Below are 17,402 nucleotides of genomic sequence, written 5' to 3'. Positions count from 1 at the left end.
TGAGTAATATGGGATTGTATCATGCAGTCTTTTAGCTATCTCTTGTACCTAGAAAATTGTTTGATGGCATGCCTTAAGCAACTAGGTCATGAGTAATAATTATGGGTCACTGAATTGGATATCAAGGAGGATTCGATGGTAGTAACATTGATGGTTGGCAAGATATATCACTGCTACAATTGGTACAAGGTATCCCATAGTGTGGGGTCATCGGGCATCCAAAAGAGCCATGTTGCTGCCTTACTTGCACCCTCACGGACTTGTAGCACCGCACTTAGATGACACCATGGATGCAAGACCAAGGAGGAGAATTTGGTGGAATGTAGTGTAGATCCAAAGCCATGACAGTAGAAAAAGGACTACTCGAAAATCTTGATCTCATAGATATTTTCAATAAATACATATGTCCATTGAACAAATCTTTCATAGATGTGAATAATAATACCCAATCTTTTCATATCTTTCATGAGTAATGGTTGGTTGTTAGAGATATACTACTATTTATGAAGTAGTCTACACCTAGAGATATACCACTACTAAAATCAGTGGTCGACTAGAGATATACCACCACTCAAAATACAATGGGCTGCTATAGATATACCACTACTAAAATCAGTGGTCGGCTAGAGATATACCACCACTCAAAATACAATGGGCTGCTAGAGATATACCACTACCAAAATATCCTATAAATATTGGTCAAAACAAGTAATTAGTAGCACATGTAAGGAGAACTAGCAATACTTGAAGATGAACAACCATATTTCCATTCTAGTGATTCTCATCGTCGATGTGTCTGTTGTCCTCCTGCTCAATTCCCATGTAGGGTTATGCAGCTGCTACAACCGCATCTTTAGTTTTGGTGACGATACCATGGACACTGGAAATTTCATTCACTTGATTGGGAAGGCCCCATCTAAGTACAAGGAAGCCCCCTATGGCAAGACATTTTTTAGACATGCAACTGGCCGCATTTCTGATGGTCGTGTCCTCATTGATTTCTATGGTGCGTATTTTTCCATTTCACTATTAAATTCTTTTTGGGTTAAAGCTATCCACTTGTGTAGATCCATTTTTTCAAGACCAAATTTTAGTTTTGAATAAACATGCACATACTTAGAGATATTATATTAGTATATATATTTTTGACATTTGTATAGAGTTCTCTCTAGCCTTCTCCAACTTTATTCATTGCTCTAACAACCTCCTTCCCTAGCAAGTAGTTAGGATAAATGATTGAGAGATTGTAGTCAGGCCCCTAACAATCTTATTAATCAAGTACTACGCGTGCGAGCCAAGATTAAAATTTAGGGCAACAAAAATAGTCTAAATTAGTTCATTTGTTTAATCCTAAACATCAACGGATGTTGACTCTATGTGGTATTAAGGGACTGTTATGCTCAAAGCTAAGTTTGTTATATACTTTCCCCCTAAGACTAGTAAAGTTAGTCTTGCAACCCTTTTGTGGTAGGAAAATATGAACTTGAAATTAGATGGAATCAGATAAAAAAATTTAGTATATGTCAATTAAGACAATTGACTACGTTTTAGCAGCAACCAAATGCTGGTAAGGAAAATTTTATCTACTGTCTACGGAAAGTTAGTCATGGCAACCTTAGGTAGGATGGTATGGTGCTTGGTAATAGTTCATGGTAGGATCGTGATTGTAGACAAAAGGGGAGATATAGAGTGGGGACATCAAAATGGGAGACAAGTTTTGTGATGAGTTGCAAGAGTTGTTTGAGATAGGATTAAGAGGATGGATGAGGGACCAAGCTCACTAGCAATGGCATGGTAGGTTCAGATTTGAGATAAACTAGAGGAAATGAGAGGTGAGGAAGAAAGCATATGTTTGTATTTAGATCTCAATCCAAGGGCATGAAAATTGAAGTGCATCATGCAAAATGGTCTCAAAACTCATGTCCATTTGCTAATAGAAATTTAAAATCCTCCTATTCTTTTTCGAGTTTTGTTTTATTTTCTTCAACATTTATTTAATTCCATGTGAATTATAACAGCGGAAGCACTAAAACTGCCAATGATACCACCCATTTTACCTGAGAAGAACTTTGGGTGTTTCCCACATGGCGCCAACTTCGCTGTGTTTGGTGCCACGGCACGTGGCAAAGTCTTCTTTTCAGGGAGCCCCTGGTGTATAGGCACACAAATGTACTGGTTTGATCAATTGGTAGATCGTATAGCTCCCGGAGATGGTAACAATATATAATTCAGTCCAAACACATCCATAATAAATTCATGCATGATGTGTATAATATTCTTATTGATAATTCATTCATCCATTGCATGATTGTTCTCTTATATATCAGCTGCCAAGAAGCAATTTCTAAGTGATTCTCTTGTCATTATGGGTGGAATTGGTCAAAATGACTACTACTCATATTTCATCAAAGGTAAACCTCCCAAGGATGGAAATATCATTTCAGATGTCATCGCAGACATAAGCCATTTCATCGAGGTGCTTGCACACCAATATGGATCCTCCTTTTTTATAATCAATTTATTTGTATGTGACATGCTTAGCCATATATATATACACACTAATACGTATACACACAGGAGCTTATTGTCGTTAATGGGGCGAAAGCATTCGTGGTCGCCAATAACTTTCCCGTTGGGTGTTTGGCATCATACCTAAGTAGGTTCCACAGTGACGACCATGAGGACTACGATGAGCATGGGTGCCTTAAGTCGTTCAATGAGTTCTCCCAAAAGCATAATGAGCAACTTTATTCTGCCATCGGACAAATCAGATACTCTTACCCAAATGTGAAGGTAATCTATGCTGACTACTACAACGCCACCATGGAATTCATCAAGAAGCCTAGTAGATTTGGTGAGTATGTACTATCTTGTGTTCTATAGTCTAGCCCATTAATTCCTAGTCAAGCCTAGTTTTGAGACAAAAAAAATTGCATAAGGATAATTTTTCTCACTGGAACTATATTATATTAATATGTTCCAATGCAAATTATAATGTATACAAATGCTTGTAATTTATAGTATGTAATCTCCTTTTGCTAGAATTGAACACAATTTATTACATGTACCTAATTGATAATGTTGTTCATACATGTTGCTTGTGTCGTGTTGACAGGTATTGGTGATCCTCTAGTAGCATGTTGTGGCGGCAATGGACCATACCACACCAGCATGGAGTGCAATGGCACAGCAAAGCTTTGGGGTGACCCACACCACTTCGCCAATTGGGATGGCATGCACATGACAGAGAAGGCATACAACATCATTATGGAAGGGGTGTTAAATGGGCCATTTGCTGATCCTCCATTTCCACTTAGTTGCTAGGATTAGTTACGCTAGGAATTCCTTACAACATGTAGCCAATATTTTTTATAATAATGGAAGTATTTTGGATTTATACTACTTCAAGGAAGAAGTAACTTTCAAAATTATTGCAATAATCCACACCAAAATTTCTAATTTAAGTTCAAATTTATTGTCTAAGATAATAAATCAAAAGAAATGCAAGTCGTTGTTTCAAAGAACTTGCACAGACAACTGTGGCATGACAAGTTCCTCAAACAACTATGCCATGATAAGTAGTGAGAAAAGGCATAAAGAAATGCATTGTTTTTTGTGAAGTTGGGAAAAGTTAAAAGTCATTTTCTTCAAGGAATAATTCATTGGATATATGATAATATGAAGTAGGCCATCACAAAGTTAATATATGACATCCATCATCAACCAACATATTATCTTTACTATTTGCAAAGGTTTTATTTAGAATTTGAATTACCTTAATAAGTGACTAGTATTGTGTGTCAATTTAATAAATGCATGGTGTGACTTGTCGATGTGGTGAGAGATGGTATGCTCCATTATTTATTCAAATTTAGGGTGGGTGTGCATATCTGTCTTTGGTCAATCGACAACAACAACAATTCCTAACAATTGGTCTTCTTGTTTCTTCTTCTTGGGTGAGTTGGTGTTGCTCTTTTCACCATTGTGGATAGGCTTTTTTGTCACTCTTGAAGTTGTCTTTGACTGCTTTTTATCTGTTGGATAAGTAGGTCTTGATGCTCATTGTAAGACTCAAAATTGGTAAAAAAACAATAAGAAAATAAATTTAAGATTGTGATTTAGGGATTTTTTTAAAACCTTTTGAATTCCTCATGTTTTTTTGAATGTTCAATGAAAAGGAAGTAAACTAGCCAAATTACCAAAACAAATAAATAATAAGATGACGATAAGGTGAGAAGTGTTCCTCTCATGAACTATATAATTAACACTTTAAGATGTTTTACTAAAGAAATCCTACTAAAAATATTATCCAAACATCTTCCTATAAATAAGCATTGAATATTAAACTTCGGATAAACCCTAAAGCTTAGCATACATTCAAATAAATGACTTCTTTGGATTAGAAATGTTAAAAGGAATTAAAAGAAGAAGAAGAGAGAATCACCCCTGGGCTGAAACCACCATTCTCGGCCAATAACCCGGCACCCTCGGCCCAACTGGGAATGCCAGCCCAAAACCCCATGCGCGGCACTCCCTGGATGTCACTGGCACGCGGGCCCACTCGTCAGACTCTCCTATGCGGCGCCGTCTTCTTCCCCTTCAACCGAAGCCCGATTCCGATGCCGCTATGCTCGGTGCTCGCGGCTGCGTGCCTGCGTTTTCCTCGGACCCGTAACAACCTCGCGACCGGCCGGGAGCCCGGGGCTCCGCCATCTGCGCGCTCGTGACCAGGTCTGGGGCGCCGCTCTCCTCCTCTGTGTTCGCAGCGTCGGGCGGAAACAGAAATCCGCCGAATCCGCGCGCGGCAAGAACCGATCCCGACCGTGTTTCTCATATGCGCGGACTCGGCTTGTGCCCCGACCTCCATAAAAGCAATCGGGCTTTCTCCCTGACATCGCGCTAAATTTTGATGGCGGCTGCTGAGTTCTGAGAACCACCAAGTCACAGAGAACAGAGAGAAATCGAGAGAAGGAGAGAGGTTTAGAGTGAGAGAGTTGAGCCGCCACAAGCTTCATGGGTCGGAGCCTCTGCCGTGTCCTCGGTCGGGATCTTGGAGTTCCATCACGTTACTGGGAGGTTGTAACACCCTCGCCCTGGGATTTGGGGGGCTGGTGTTCCCAGGAGTACTCGTCGCACGCGTGCTCTGTCGTGAAGCCGTCGTGCGCCATGGGCAGATATCTAAGCTGCGTGATTCACAGTGAGTCCACCCCATTTCGGTTCACCTTGTTCCCAGCATCGCATTGAACCGCTTGGGTATGTGTTTGGGGTGCTGATGCACCAGGGCACGTAACGCCGGTAATGGCTCCACCGTGGGTGGGGCGGCGGCGCCGTCGTGTGTCGATGTTGAATGGGGGGGAAAGCCTCTGGCCGTCGATTCACAATTGGAGGGTGGCGATTAGATGATGCGAATCGTTTCGGCCAGAGCTATCCGGGTCGTTCGTTGGCGATCGTAGGAATTTGGGGTGATCACGGATACTTTAGATCGTGACCGTCGATTGCTCGATCGACGGTTCTCTGTGCACACCGATTCATTATGGGGCCAGATCTAATCTGGGCCGTTTATTTTTAATCGGACGACCGTAATATACCGATACCCCTTCGGCCGTTGCTTTTTGCTAAAAAGACCTCGGGGAAAGACATAATAAACCCGCCGTCCCTCGCTGTTGTGCTCTGAGTCTTAGGTTTATTTGCGCAGAGGCCCCTCTAGTTTTCTGTTTTTATGCGCGCGAACCAGAGACCCGAGTAATTCAATAAATAAATTTAGAAATTGATTTTAATGTATAAATAGTTCCTAGATATTGTTTAATTCCTAAGAAAATTCATATTAAGTCCGTTTTGATCCATTCCAGTTGCATTAGTCTCACAATAATATTTATTATCATCTGGCAACTTTGTTTTGTCATGAAATATAGGTTAAAATGTTGCACTTAGGCTATTCTATATTTAACCACGGGGATCTTTGGAAAACCATAACTTCACAACCGTAACTCCGATCTTAGTAGTTCTCGATCCCGCGATCTCGTAGTTTCGCGTAGACTATTATTACGCAGTTTATTCTTATGTTTGGTGTGATGTTAATTTTTGCCTATACCATGTTTGTTTGTATTGGTACGTTTAGCAGTGAGGACACGTGTCACTTGAAGATCATCCTGGTACCTGGAATCTCAAGTCCCAGGCAAGTTGTGCCCTTGATCACTTCTTTTTACCTACTCATGTTCTGATTAATCATAATGATCTGCATAGGTTAATTTTGATGGGACCCAATAGGTCACCCTAGATTGTTTATCCTGAATACCTTGTTTACCCCTGAATCACTTGGGTAGTTCTGCTACTGCTTTATATGGTTTTGGGTTAATATTTCATTATATCTATGTTCCAATTATGTTGTTATTTTATTTATGTTCATGACAAGATCATTAAATGTTAATTGGAACATAGAGCTTAACTTGAGAACCACGTGCCACCACAAGGGTTTAATGGGACGCCCTTGGCTGACTAATTAGGAAAGCTAGTGGAGGACTACCTTACCCGAAAGGGGCAAGGGCAGTAGGGGAGTGGTCAGTGTAGGGAGGCCCTCGAGAGGATTTTGCTGCGATGGCGGTCCTGCAAGGGATTCCTGCATTGGAGCTTCCTATAAACTGTAGCGGGTTTTCTGAAGCTAGTGGAACTTTGTAAAGGCCTCGTAGTGTTACCCTGCCTCGCCTCCTCGGTAGAGGTGTATGGGAAGTCGCGATCCCTTGGCAGATGGGTAACATGACTTGTGGGTAAAGGGTACCACCTCTGCAGAGTGTAAAACTGGTATACTAGCCGAGCTCACGGTCATGAGCAGCTCAGGACTCTCTGATGATTAAATTACGGAACTTAAACTCAATTTGTCATATGCATTGCATCGCAGGTGATGTTGTACAGGTGATGTTGTTACTTTTGTTCTACTATTTAATTGGGTTGGTATTTACTTATACTTAGTAACTGCTAATAAAATTTTGACCAAACTTTAAAAGCAATGCTCAGCTCTAACCATCCTCTTTGGTAAGCCTTACACTTCACGTGAGCTCCCACCTTTGGCGAGTTCATGCACATTATTCCCCACAACTTGTTGAGCGATGAACGTATGTGAGCTCACTCTTGCTGTCTCACACCCCCCCACAGGTCAAGAACAGGTACCACAGGATGAGGCGCATGGAGGATGCTGCGATGAGTTCATGAGAGGTCTAGGCCATCGTCTCCCAGTCAACTTTGGGTTGCTGGACCGTTGTCTCCTTATAATGTAATTATTTATTTATTTTGTATAGAACTTCTGTTATATAGTAAAGATGTGACATTCGATCCTGTGCCATGATTCATCATATGTGTGAGACTTGGTCCCAGCACACCTGGTGATTATGTTTACGCCCGGGCTTTGGACCCCTAAAAACCCGGGTGTTACAGAAGTGGTATCAGAGGAATGTTGACTGTAGGACGAAACCTAGATAGAACTGGACAACCATTCTCTACTTACCTTTGCTACTCTGATTCTTTTCTAAACTTTTCTTAATCTATTCTTATCTATTCCTGCTTTACTCTGATTATTCTTACCTTTTCTTTTCTAAAGACAAATGTGGATTTCACATTTTGAAATCTTCTGCCTAAAGTGACTTTTAGGAATAGGAGACCTACTCTTAGGAACAAAAACAAAATTATTTTTTTTGGTATTTACGTGCTTGAATGTTTGTTCTTATGATGCTTGTCTGATTTGGATCTTTGATTGAGTGGGATGAGTTGTGGAGTAGTGTCCACAATTGCATCTACATATACTTAGGCATATATATAACTAATCAAACTTAGATTGTCCCTCATTAAAAAAAATGTATCTAGCTTAATAGATCCATCTTATCTTAAAAGACTCTCTCTTATCTTGATAGATCCATCTTATCTTAAAAGATTCTATCTTATCCTAATAGGTTCATCTTATCCTAACCACTTTACTTATCTCATCCTAAAGTAACAACCATGATCTAATTAAGGAGGTATTATCTAGTCTACCTAGTCATAACAATCTAACCTAGATCTGATCTAGTGTGATAGAATAATTTAACCTAATGAAGGCTAACCCTAAGTTGAGCTAATCTAATGTAAGTTACTTAATGCTGGTACAAAGGATAAGGCCATACTCCTAATTCACTTAAGACTAAATTGGTGACTTAAATCAACTCGGTTATACCCAACAACTTGACCTACATAACAGATCAATCTTAGCCTCTTGTCCCAAACCCGGATGGAGACGCCAAAGAGCAAGAAGGAGGAGACCAACCTCGACATGGAAGAATAGGAGTCAAATCAGATCACGAGATGATTCAAGATTTACCACCTTGGATGGAGTCTTCCCTTACCAAGTTCTTCTTACCATCAGCTAACCTCACTTTGCCCATATCTCTTCTTACCTAACTGTGTTTCTAAACATCAAAGATACCCATGCTCTCCTAATCACTCACTAATGAAAAAAAAGGACTCTTGATTTTTGAACTAATTAGAAACTAAAAGCTAAAATTCTAAAACACTCTTCCCATATCCTCTTTCTTACAAATCTCGAGGACGAGATTTCTGTTAAGGGGGGTAGGATTTGTAAGACTCAAAATTGGTAAAAAAAACAATAAGAAAATAAATTTAAGATTGTGATTTAGGGATTTTTTTTAAAACCTTTTGAATTCCTCATGTTTTTTTGAATGTTCAATGAAAAGGAAGTAAACTAGCCAAATTACCAAAACAAATAAATAATAAGATGACGATAAGGTGAGAAGTGTTCCTCTCATGAACTATATAATTAACACTTTAAGATGTTTTACTAAAGAAATCCTACTAAAAATATTATCCAAACATCTTCCTATAAATAAGCATTGAATATTAAACTTCGGATAAACCCTAAAGCTTAGCATACATTCAAATAAATGACTTCTTTGGATTAGAAATGTTAAAAGGAATTAAAAGAAGAAGAAGAGAGAATCACCCCTGGGCTGAAACCACCATTCTCGGCCAATAACCCGGCACCCTCGGCCCAACTGGGAATGCCAGCCCGAAACCCCACGCGCGGCACTCCCTGGATGTCACTGGCACGCGGGCCCACTCGTCAGACTCTCCTATGCGGCGCCGTCTTCTTCCCCTTCAACCGAAGCCCGATTCCGATGCTGCTATGCTCGGTGCTCGCGGCTGCGTGCCTGCGTTTTCCTCGGACCCGTAACAACCTCGCGACCGGCCGGGAGCCCGGGGCTCCGCCATCTGCGCGCTCGTGACCAGGTCTGGGGCGCCGCTCTCCTCCTCTGTGTTCGCAGCGTCGGGCGGAAACAGAAATCCGCCGAATCCGCGCGCGGCAAGAACCGATCCCGGCCGTGTTTCTCATACGCGCGGACTCGGCTTGTGCCCCGACCTCCATAAAAGCAATCGGGCTTTCTCCCTGACATCGCGCTAAATTTTGATGGCGGCTGCTGAGTTCTGAGAACCACCAAGTCACAGAGAACAGAGAGAAATCGAGAGAAGGAGAGAGGTTTAGAGTGAGAGAGTTGAGCCGCCACAAGCTTCATGGGTCGGAGCCTCTGCCGTGTCCTCGGTCGGGATCTTGGAGTTCCATCACGTTACTGGGAGGTTGTAACACCCTCGCCCTGGGATTTGGGGGGCTGGTGTTCCCAGGAGTACTCGTCGCACGCGTGCTCTGTCGTGAAGCCGTCGTGCGCCATGGGCAGATATCTAAGCTGCGTGATTCACAGTGAGTCCACCCCATTTCGATTCACCTTGTTCCCAGCATCGCATTGAACCGCTTGGGTATGTGTTTGGGGTGCTGATGCACCAGGGCACGTAACGCCGGTAATGGCTCCACCGTGGGTGGGGCGGCGGCGCCGTCGTGTGTCGATGTTGAATGGGGGGGAAAGCCTCTGGCCGTCGATTCACAATTGGAGGGTGGCGATTAGATGATGCGAATCGTTTCGGCCAGAGCTATCCGGGTCGTTCGTTGGCGATCGTAGGAATTTGGGGTGATCACGGATACTTTAGATCGTGACCGTCGATTGCTCGATCGACGGTTCTCTGTGCACACCGATTCATTATGGGGCCAGATCTAATCTGGGCCGTTTATTTTTAATCGGACGACCGTAATATACCGATACCCCTTCGGCCGTTGCTTTTTCCTAAAAAGACCTCGGGGAAAGACATAATAAACCCGCCGTCCCTCGCTGCTGTGCTCTGAGTCTTAGGTTTATTTGTGCAGAGGCCCCTCTAGTTTTCTGTTTTTATGCGCGCGAACCAGAGACCCGAGTAATTCAATAAATAAATTTAGAAATTGATTTTAATGTATAAATAGTTCCTAGATATTGTTTAATTCCTAAGAAAATTCATATTAAGTCCGTTTTGATCCATTCCAGTTGCATTAGTCTCACAATAATATTTATTATCATCTAGCAACTTTGTTTTGTCATGAAATATAGGTTAAAATGTTGCACTTAGGCTATTCTATATTTAACCACGGGGATCTTTGGAAAACCATAACTTCACAACCGTAACTCCGATCTTAGTAGTTCTCGATCCCGCGATCTCGTAGTTTCGCGTAGACTATTATTACGCAGTTTATTCTTATGTTTGGTGTGATGTTAATTTTTGCCTATACCATGTTTGTTTGTATTGGTACGTTTAGCAGTGAGGACACGTGTCACTTGAAGATCATCCTGGTACCTGGAATCTCAAGTCCCAGGCAAGTTGTGCCCTTGATCACTTCTTTTTACCTACTCATGTTCTGATTAATCATAATGATCTGCATAGGTTAATTTTGATGGGACCCAATAGGTCACCCTAGATTGTTTATCCTGAATACCTTGTTTACCCCTGAATCACTTGGGTAGTTCTGCTACTGCTTTATATGGTTTTGGGTTAATATTTCATTATATCTATGTTCCAATTATGTTGTTATTTTATTTATGTTCATGACAAGATCATTAAATGTTAATTGGAACATAGAGCTTAACTTGAGAACCACGTGCCACCACAAGGGTTTAATGGGACGCCCTTGGCTGACTAATTAGGAAAGCTAGTGGAGGACTACCTTACCCGAAAGGGGCAAGGACAGTAGGGGAGTGGTCAGTGTAGGGAGGCCCTCGGGAGGATTTTGCTGCGATGGCGGTCCTGCAAGGGATTCCTGCATTGGAGCTTCCTATAAACTGTAGCGGGTTTTCTGAAGCTAGTGGAACTTTGTAAAGGCCTCGTAGTGTTACCCTGCCTCGCCTCCTCGGTAGAGGTGTATGGGAAGTCGCGATCCCTTGGCAGATGGGTAACATGACTTGTGGGTAAAGGGTACCACCTCTGCAGAGTGTAAAACTGGTATACTAGCCGAGCTCACGGTCATGAGCAGCTCAGGACTCTCTGATGATTAAATTATGGAACTTAAACTCAATTTGTCATATGCATTGCATCGCAGGTGATGTTGTACAGGTGATGTTGTTACTTTTGTTCTACTATTTAATTGGGTTGGTATTTACTTATACTTAGTAACTGCTAATAAAATTTTGACCAAACTTTAAAAGCAATGCTCAGCTCTAACCATCCTCTTTGGTAAGCCTTACACTTCACGTGAGCTCCCACCTTTGGCGAGTTCATGCACATTATTCCCCACAACTTGTTGAGCGATGAACGTATGTGAGCTCACTCTTGCTGTCTCACACCCCCCCCCCCCACAGGTCAAGAACAGGTACCACAGGATGAGGCGCATGGAGGATGCTGCGATGAGTTCGTGAGAGGTCTAGGCCGTCGTCTCCCAGTCAACTTTGGGTTGCTGGACCGTTGTCTCCTTATAATGTAATTATTTATTTATTTTGTATAGAACTTCTGTTATATAGTAAAGATGTGACATTCGATCCTGTGCCATGATTCATCATATGTGTGAGACTTGGTCCCAGCACACCTGGTGATTATGTTTACGCCCGGGCTTTGGACCCCTAAAAACCCGGGTGTTACACTCATGAGCTCCTTTGTGATGCGAGGGTTCATATAGTCAATGTAACACCCTACTTTTGCATGATCAAAATTGCTTTGAATTCATAAAACACAAGCTATAAATCTTGAGGGGAATTCAAAATTTTCCTAAACTTAATTTTTATTCTAATTTAACTTAAAGAGACAAAGGAAGAAATTAATTTTTGTATGAAACTCCTAACCAAGGAATAACCCCCAAAATTTTACCAAAAATGTTCCTTTGAATATTATTAATTTTATGTAAAATTTTGATGTGATTTGGAGTTTATTTGTTTCGAATTTCAAAATAAAACCTAAATTCATATCTAGAAAATAGAAAAGGACAAAACAATGCATCTAGGGCAATCCATCAGCTATTGGCCTAGCTTGCAGTCGCACACGTGCCCGCTGATAGGTGGGGCTAACTTTGGCACACTCAGCCACGCCTACGCTCATGCTCTCTTTCACTAATAGGTGGAACCGACCAGTCAATCGATCCCCACATGCGTGCCTTCTCTCTATGTGTCGCGTGGGGCCTACTTGTCATCCTTGACCTCTCTCTCGCCTGTGTTGTTCCTTAGCAAACACACTGCTGCATAGCATGAGCTCCACCTTTGTATCTGTAACCTGACATCGGACATTAAGTGCATTTACTCCAACCACTCGTTCCACTATTCCCTCCCCCGATGCAGTGTAATTTAACCGAGCGAGTTCACTAGTGTTGGTGGTTCTTATGCTAATTGGACTTTACTCCACAAGCACATGGAGATCGATTGTAGCCCTTCACTGGAGTATTATAGGTATCATATTTTGCACAGGGAAGCAACATGATATAGAAGGACTAACCAAATTCAAACTTGAATTGTAATGTAAACTTTGGTAAGTGTACACACTAGTGATTATATGAGGGTGAACACAATGAAAGATAGGTGCATGGAGAGGAAACTAGTATGGACCCTATGTTTTGTAGTAAGGTAAAGTTGTTTGGGAGGCAAGTAAGGAGTAAAGAAACAAACAATTACTTTTACTAATTTGAAAAAATTTATTCACAGTTAGCTAATTGTTTATCAACTTAAAGTATGCATGAGTGTAATAATCAAAGTAAATGGAGATAAAACTAACGGTGACACACAAGATAGCTAGATTACACTTGATAGTCGATAATACAAGATATATTATATATATATAGGAGTTAAAGAGTGATCCGAAACTCCTGAGGCAAAAGCTCAGACTCACTCTAAATACTTGGAACTAGCCTAAACTACTAAAATAAAAGAGGGGACTCTCTAGGGTGTAAAACCCTTTTATCATTTCCTCCTCTCCTCTACAAATGAGGTCATAGGGGGTATTTATAGAATAAAAAGGTCGGGGGTATATATGGTGCACAAGGTTTGGGAACGAGGTTAAGTTGGTTAATGGAATCAGGTGGCTGACAGAGCAGCCATCGACATCGTCGGTCAGCTAGGGAGGAGACCAACCATTCGTCCCCTACCATCCATCTTGCATCACATGGTGTAGAGAGCTCCTCCAAGTCAATTTATATGTCGATTGACAGTTGGAGATCACCACCTTTTGATCTGAGTTGTGTTTTTTTTCTACACCCTTAGATTCAAAGCCCATGGGTCGATGATGTGTCATATTCTGGCTTGTCAACGTGTCAACTTGTACAAAAATGTGTTGCATAGAGTTGTGTCTCAATTGTAGGACCAAAGAGGTTCAAATAGTTGGTCGGACGACCATCCTCTAGGGAAGTTGGCTAGGGGTTTGGCAAGGCAGCCAACTGCTTGTCTGGCCACTGCCTTGGCTCATGACTTTTTCCAAAGATGTCCCTTGTTGAATATTTTTTGTCATATTTTGTCACCTTCATCCAAATATCTCAACACAACTTGTGGAACTCATTAGTGTTAACTATTATTCAGATTGTCATGAAGTTCCTCTCATGCTTAGGATAGTTGAGTACCTAAGATGATGAAATAATGGCCATCAACACCCCCAAGCTTAAACTATTGCTCATCCTAGAGCAAAACTAAGACAAAGGAGTTGGATTAGGAGTTGTTGCAATATGAATTCTTGATAAGATGACCAACATTAAATGGTTAGCTTCATATTCAATCTGAATGGCACAATGATCAAATCTTACCTCTTATCATACATATGGAGCATCTATTCATCCGTCTACCTCAACTGTAGAGAAATAATGATCTCTTCCACAAGACTTAGACAACTTTGTGCCCTTTTTGGATTCATATCTTAGGGGTTTTAAAGTTTTTTCAGAACAAAGTGGTTCCCAGAAGGTACAATCGATCGCTCAATAATTATCCTCACTTTTTATTGTTGTTCTTGGTATTGACCAAATCCCTATACTAAAGCTTATGTGAGACTTTGGGTAAGTGGAAAATGGTGGCTAATTAGGTTGCTTATTTTTGCTAAGTCAAAACTATCCAAAGAATATATTGTATTACAAACCTCTTTCCAACATTTGAGCGAGTGCTTGGTATTATTTTATATCTTTAAGTGAATCCTTATTTTCCAAGATCTTGAGATGTTGCGGATCTCCCTTTTTGTCATGCCGTTTGCATGCTTTTCTTATTCATGCCATTCTCCACTTTCTATTTTTCACATGCCATTTCTTTGGCTTTTTATGAGCTCCACCAACGAATTACTAGGATCTTTATTATTGTAGATTTTTTGGTGGATGCAAGCTCAAAATGAATCTCTTATACTTTGCACATGTATAGCTTCGACAGTCAAACAAGAGAAGGTGATAATTTTACTCAATGCGATACACAAATTTGACAAAGCCCAAAAAAACTTAGAAGCCTTTTTATATAGGTTTTGAGATATTTGATATCTCTATTGTGAATTTTGAAACCAAATGGGGACCTAAATTGTCAATTTCAAAATTAAAAACTTGAGATATCATCCTACTAGGAACACATGAATGACTAGCTCGTTTGATAAGAATTAAGTCTAACTCAAAACAACCTTATTATAGGAATAAATGGCAACCACAAAGTGAAACATTTGGTTTACTCTTAGCATATGCACATCCGAAACAATACTAACCACACCACTTATTCTAGTCATAATTATCAGAATCATAAAGCAATTATTCATTGTTGGATACTTGATCTCAATCCTCTGAAGGCATTTAAAATCAAGGCAACACAAGTTAGGAATGAAGACCTTCGTCCTAGATTTAACACTTCTTTTAAAGTGTTAATACGAAGGACGAAGGTCTTCGGACAGGAATGTTAATAGAAGTGACATGTAATGAAAGAAGACAGTTGAATGATACAAGAGAACTTATTTCCATTGCCTTATCATTTTCATTATGTATCCCATTATACTAGATAAATTTACAAGCATACATTCGGCTCCTAAACAGAGGGAGGCACGAAGGTTCTTCGAAGGCTAAGCCACACAAAGCTATGGCCCTTGTAAAAGGTACTTTATGCAGGGCACTGTTCATCTATTTATAGGGGAGACGAACCGCCTTTGTATAGATTTACAATAATGCCTATCAAAGTTTTACATACACTGTTTACAAATGATATAAGGACAATAACGTATTTTCTCCATCTTTGGCTTTACGGGTCCCAACCCTCGTTGTTCAGTAACCTCCTCTTTGGCCCATGCTCGAAGTTATCGCCTTCGGTTGTTGTCTTTGCTACTTGCGCATAGACGAAGCATCCTTGTTCACTGCTTTAGTCGAAGTTTAGCTTCATCTGCAAGTGGAAATGTTCCTGAAATACACTTATTCACGCTGAAGCTATATGTTAGACAAATGATCATTTCTTCGTAAACAAGTGATCTTCGGCATGGCTTTTATTTTACTCTTGAAACACAATTATGTAATACAGATATTCAGAGGACCTTCAGCAATGTAGGCCCCCGAAAGTACCCCTTGTGGGATGAGTTTGTTGTCTCATAACGAGCTTAAATCGCAAAAATTATAACTGGGAGGCCTGTGCCGAAGGTCCGAGAAACACCTTCCTGAGGCTCATTATGAAGTGGCAGCTCTAAATACCCATCGATCATTGAGTGCAACTGTTAGGGCCAAACGGTTTTGCATATAAAAGGGTGCGGCACCCAGCGTTATGGGCATGACTTTGTTGTTTGCATTCATTGTTGCTAGTGCTTGCTCCACCTTTGAAGCTAGCTTCGAACATCTTTGCCACTTTTGAACCAGCCTTAGCTAGTTTGGAGATCATTCGCTTTTCACTTAGCTTGTTGCTAAAATGTCGCTGACACCTTCGTCAGATGTGCTAGAGACAAGGGCTAAAGAGTTTGCTTTAGCAGCGGGAGCTACCACCTCCTAGGTCACGGCCAGCTCTATGAATCCGTCAGAAGACAACGACAAAATTAACATTATGAAGCACAACATGATCATATGTCCCATGAAGCCAAGCCATGTGGACTTCGGCAAATCCAAGATCGAAGGAGGACACTTTGAGGTACTTAACCATTTTGGCTATATTGACAATGTTGAGTGGGTGCAGTTAGGAGGTGATGAGTTAGTACCGAATCCAAAAGAAGACGGAGTTGTCATGTTTCAGAGCTTTTTGAAGGCTGACCTAAGGTTCACCTCTACATAAGATGATAGTCGCGGTTTTAAAAAGGTTTAACATTTATCTTCATCAGCTCACCCCAAACGCTATAATGAGTCTAGAAATTTTCATTTGGGCTATTTGGAGTCAAGGGATGGAACTTGATGCTGAAGCTTTTTGTGAAGCCTTCAGTCAGATTCATGAACTACACTTTTAGACGAAGGCGACTAGGGGCCTTCATAAGAACTTCAGATGCTATAGTTTTGCTTATCGAAGGGGCTCGATGTTTCCGGCCCTTGCTTACAAAAGCAAGTGGCCGAATGAATGGGTGAAGGAGTAGTTTTATATGAAGAATGACTTGACTATGTGGGTTGATATAAGAGGCATTATTCAAATTCCTATTGTTCCATAGTTGCTATCAATGTTGTATACACATATTAGAACAAGAGATCTTGTTCAGGAATTCTTAGCTTTTAAGACATGGCCACTAGCGACTGAGTGGGAAATGCCGAAGATGTCTGAAGGAGACGCTTCGAACGCCGAGCCTAGGCTAGTCAGGCTTCAATACAAGTATAGATTATGTTGAAGTGAGATGTAACGAGATACTTGATAACTATAAAAAGTGAAAAACCAAAGCTTTACAACGGGCCTTTGGGACTCGAAAGAGGCGTCAATTGAATCGTGTCTTTGATGCTATCGACTTTTCTATCCTGACTATCCCATGATGGTTTAGGATTTGAAGAAGATGAGAAGGTAACTACAAGGCAGAGTAAAGTTCTGAAGGTGCCGGTTGAATCAACTCCTCAAGCTTCAGAGGAAATTATGGTAAATAGGCTTTTTTGATCTTTGTTATACTAGCTGTGAATCTATTTTATTAATTTACTG

General features: G+C 41.0%; 1 protein-coding gene across 3 annotated transcripts; it reads left to right on the top strand.

Annotated features, from left to right (window-relative positions):
• Positions 1-717: 717 nt before the first annotated feature.
• LOC100384344 (GDSL esterase/lipase) lies at positions 718-3,402 on the top strand. 3 transcript variants are annotated; one of them, XM_008648015.2, is made up of 5 exons: positions 724-1,006; positions 2,019-2,213; positions 2,412-2,476; positions 2,578-2,854; positions 3,116-3,402. In XM_008648015.2, exons 1-5 carry the CDS (start codon positions 751-753, stop codon positions 3,322-3,324), a joined length of 1,002 nt encoding a protein of 333 aa, XP_008646237.1. In that variant the 5' UTR covers positions 724-750; the 3' UTR covers positions 3,325-3,402. The 3 variants fall into 3 exon arrangements, with proteins under 3 accessions (XP_008646242.1, XP_008646237.1, NP_001170366.1); NM_001176895.1 differs by having other exon boundaries at positions 739-1,006; positions 2,328-2,476; positions 3,116-3,401; XM_008648020.3 differs by lacking the exon at positions 2,019-2,213 and having other exon boundaries at positions 718-1,006; positions 2,328-2,476.
• The last annotated feature ends 14,000 nt before the right edge of the window (positions 3,403-17,402 follow it).

Source organism: Zea mays, chromosome 1 (genome assembly GCF_902167145.1).
Source record: "Zea mays cultivar B73 chromosome 1, Zm-B73-REFERENCE-NAM-5.0, whole genome shotgun sequence".
Classification (NCBI taxonomy): Eukaryota; Viridiplantae; Streptophyta; class Magnoliopsida; order Poales; family Poaceae; genus Zea; species Zea mays.
This window is presented reverse-complemented; position numbering and strand designations above follow the sequence as displayed.

Coding starts and splice junctions, on each gene's coding strand:
- LOC100384344 (NM_001176895.1), top strand. CDS start 751: ATGAACAACCATATTTCCATTCTAGTGATTCTCATCGTCGATGTGTCT. Junction 1,007..2,018: donor TGTCCTCATTGATTTCTATG/GTGCGTATTTTT, acceptor GAATTATAACAG/CGGAAGCACTAAAACTGCCA. Junction 2,855..3,115: donor CAAGAAGCCTAGTAGATTTG/GTGAGTATGTAC, acceptor TCGTGTTGACAG/GTATTGGTGATCCTCTAGTA.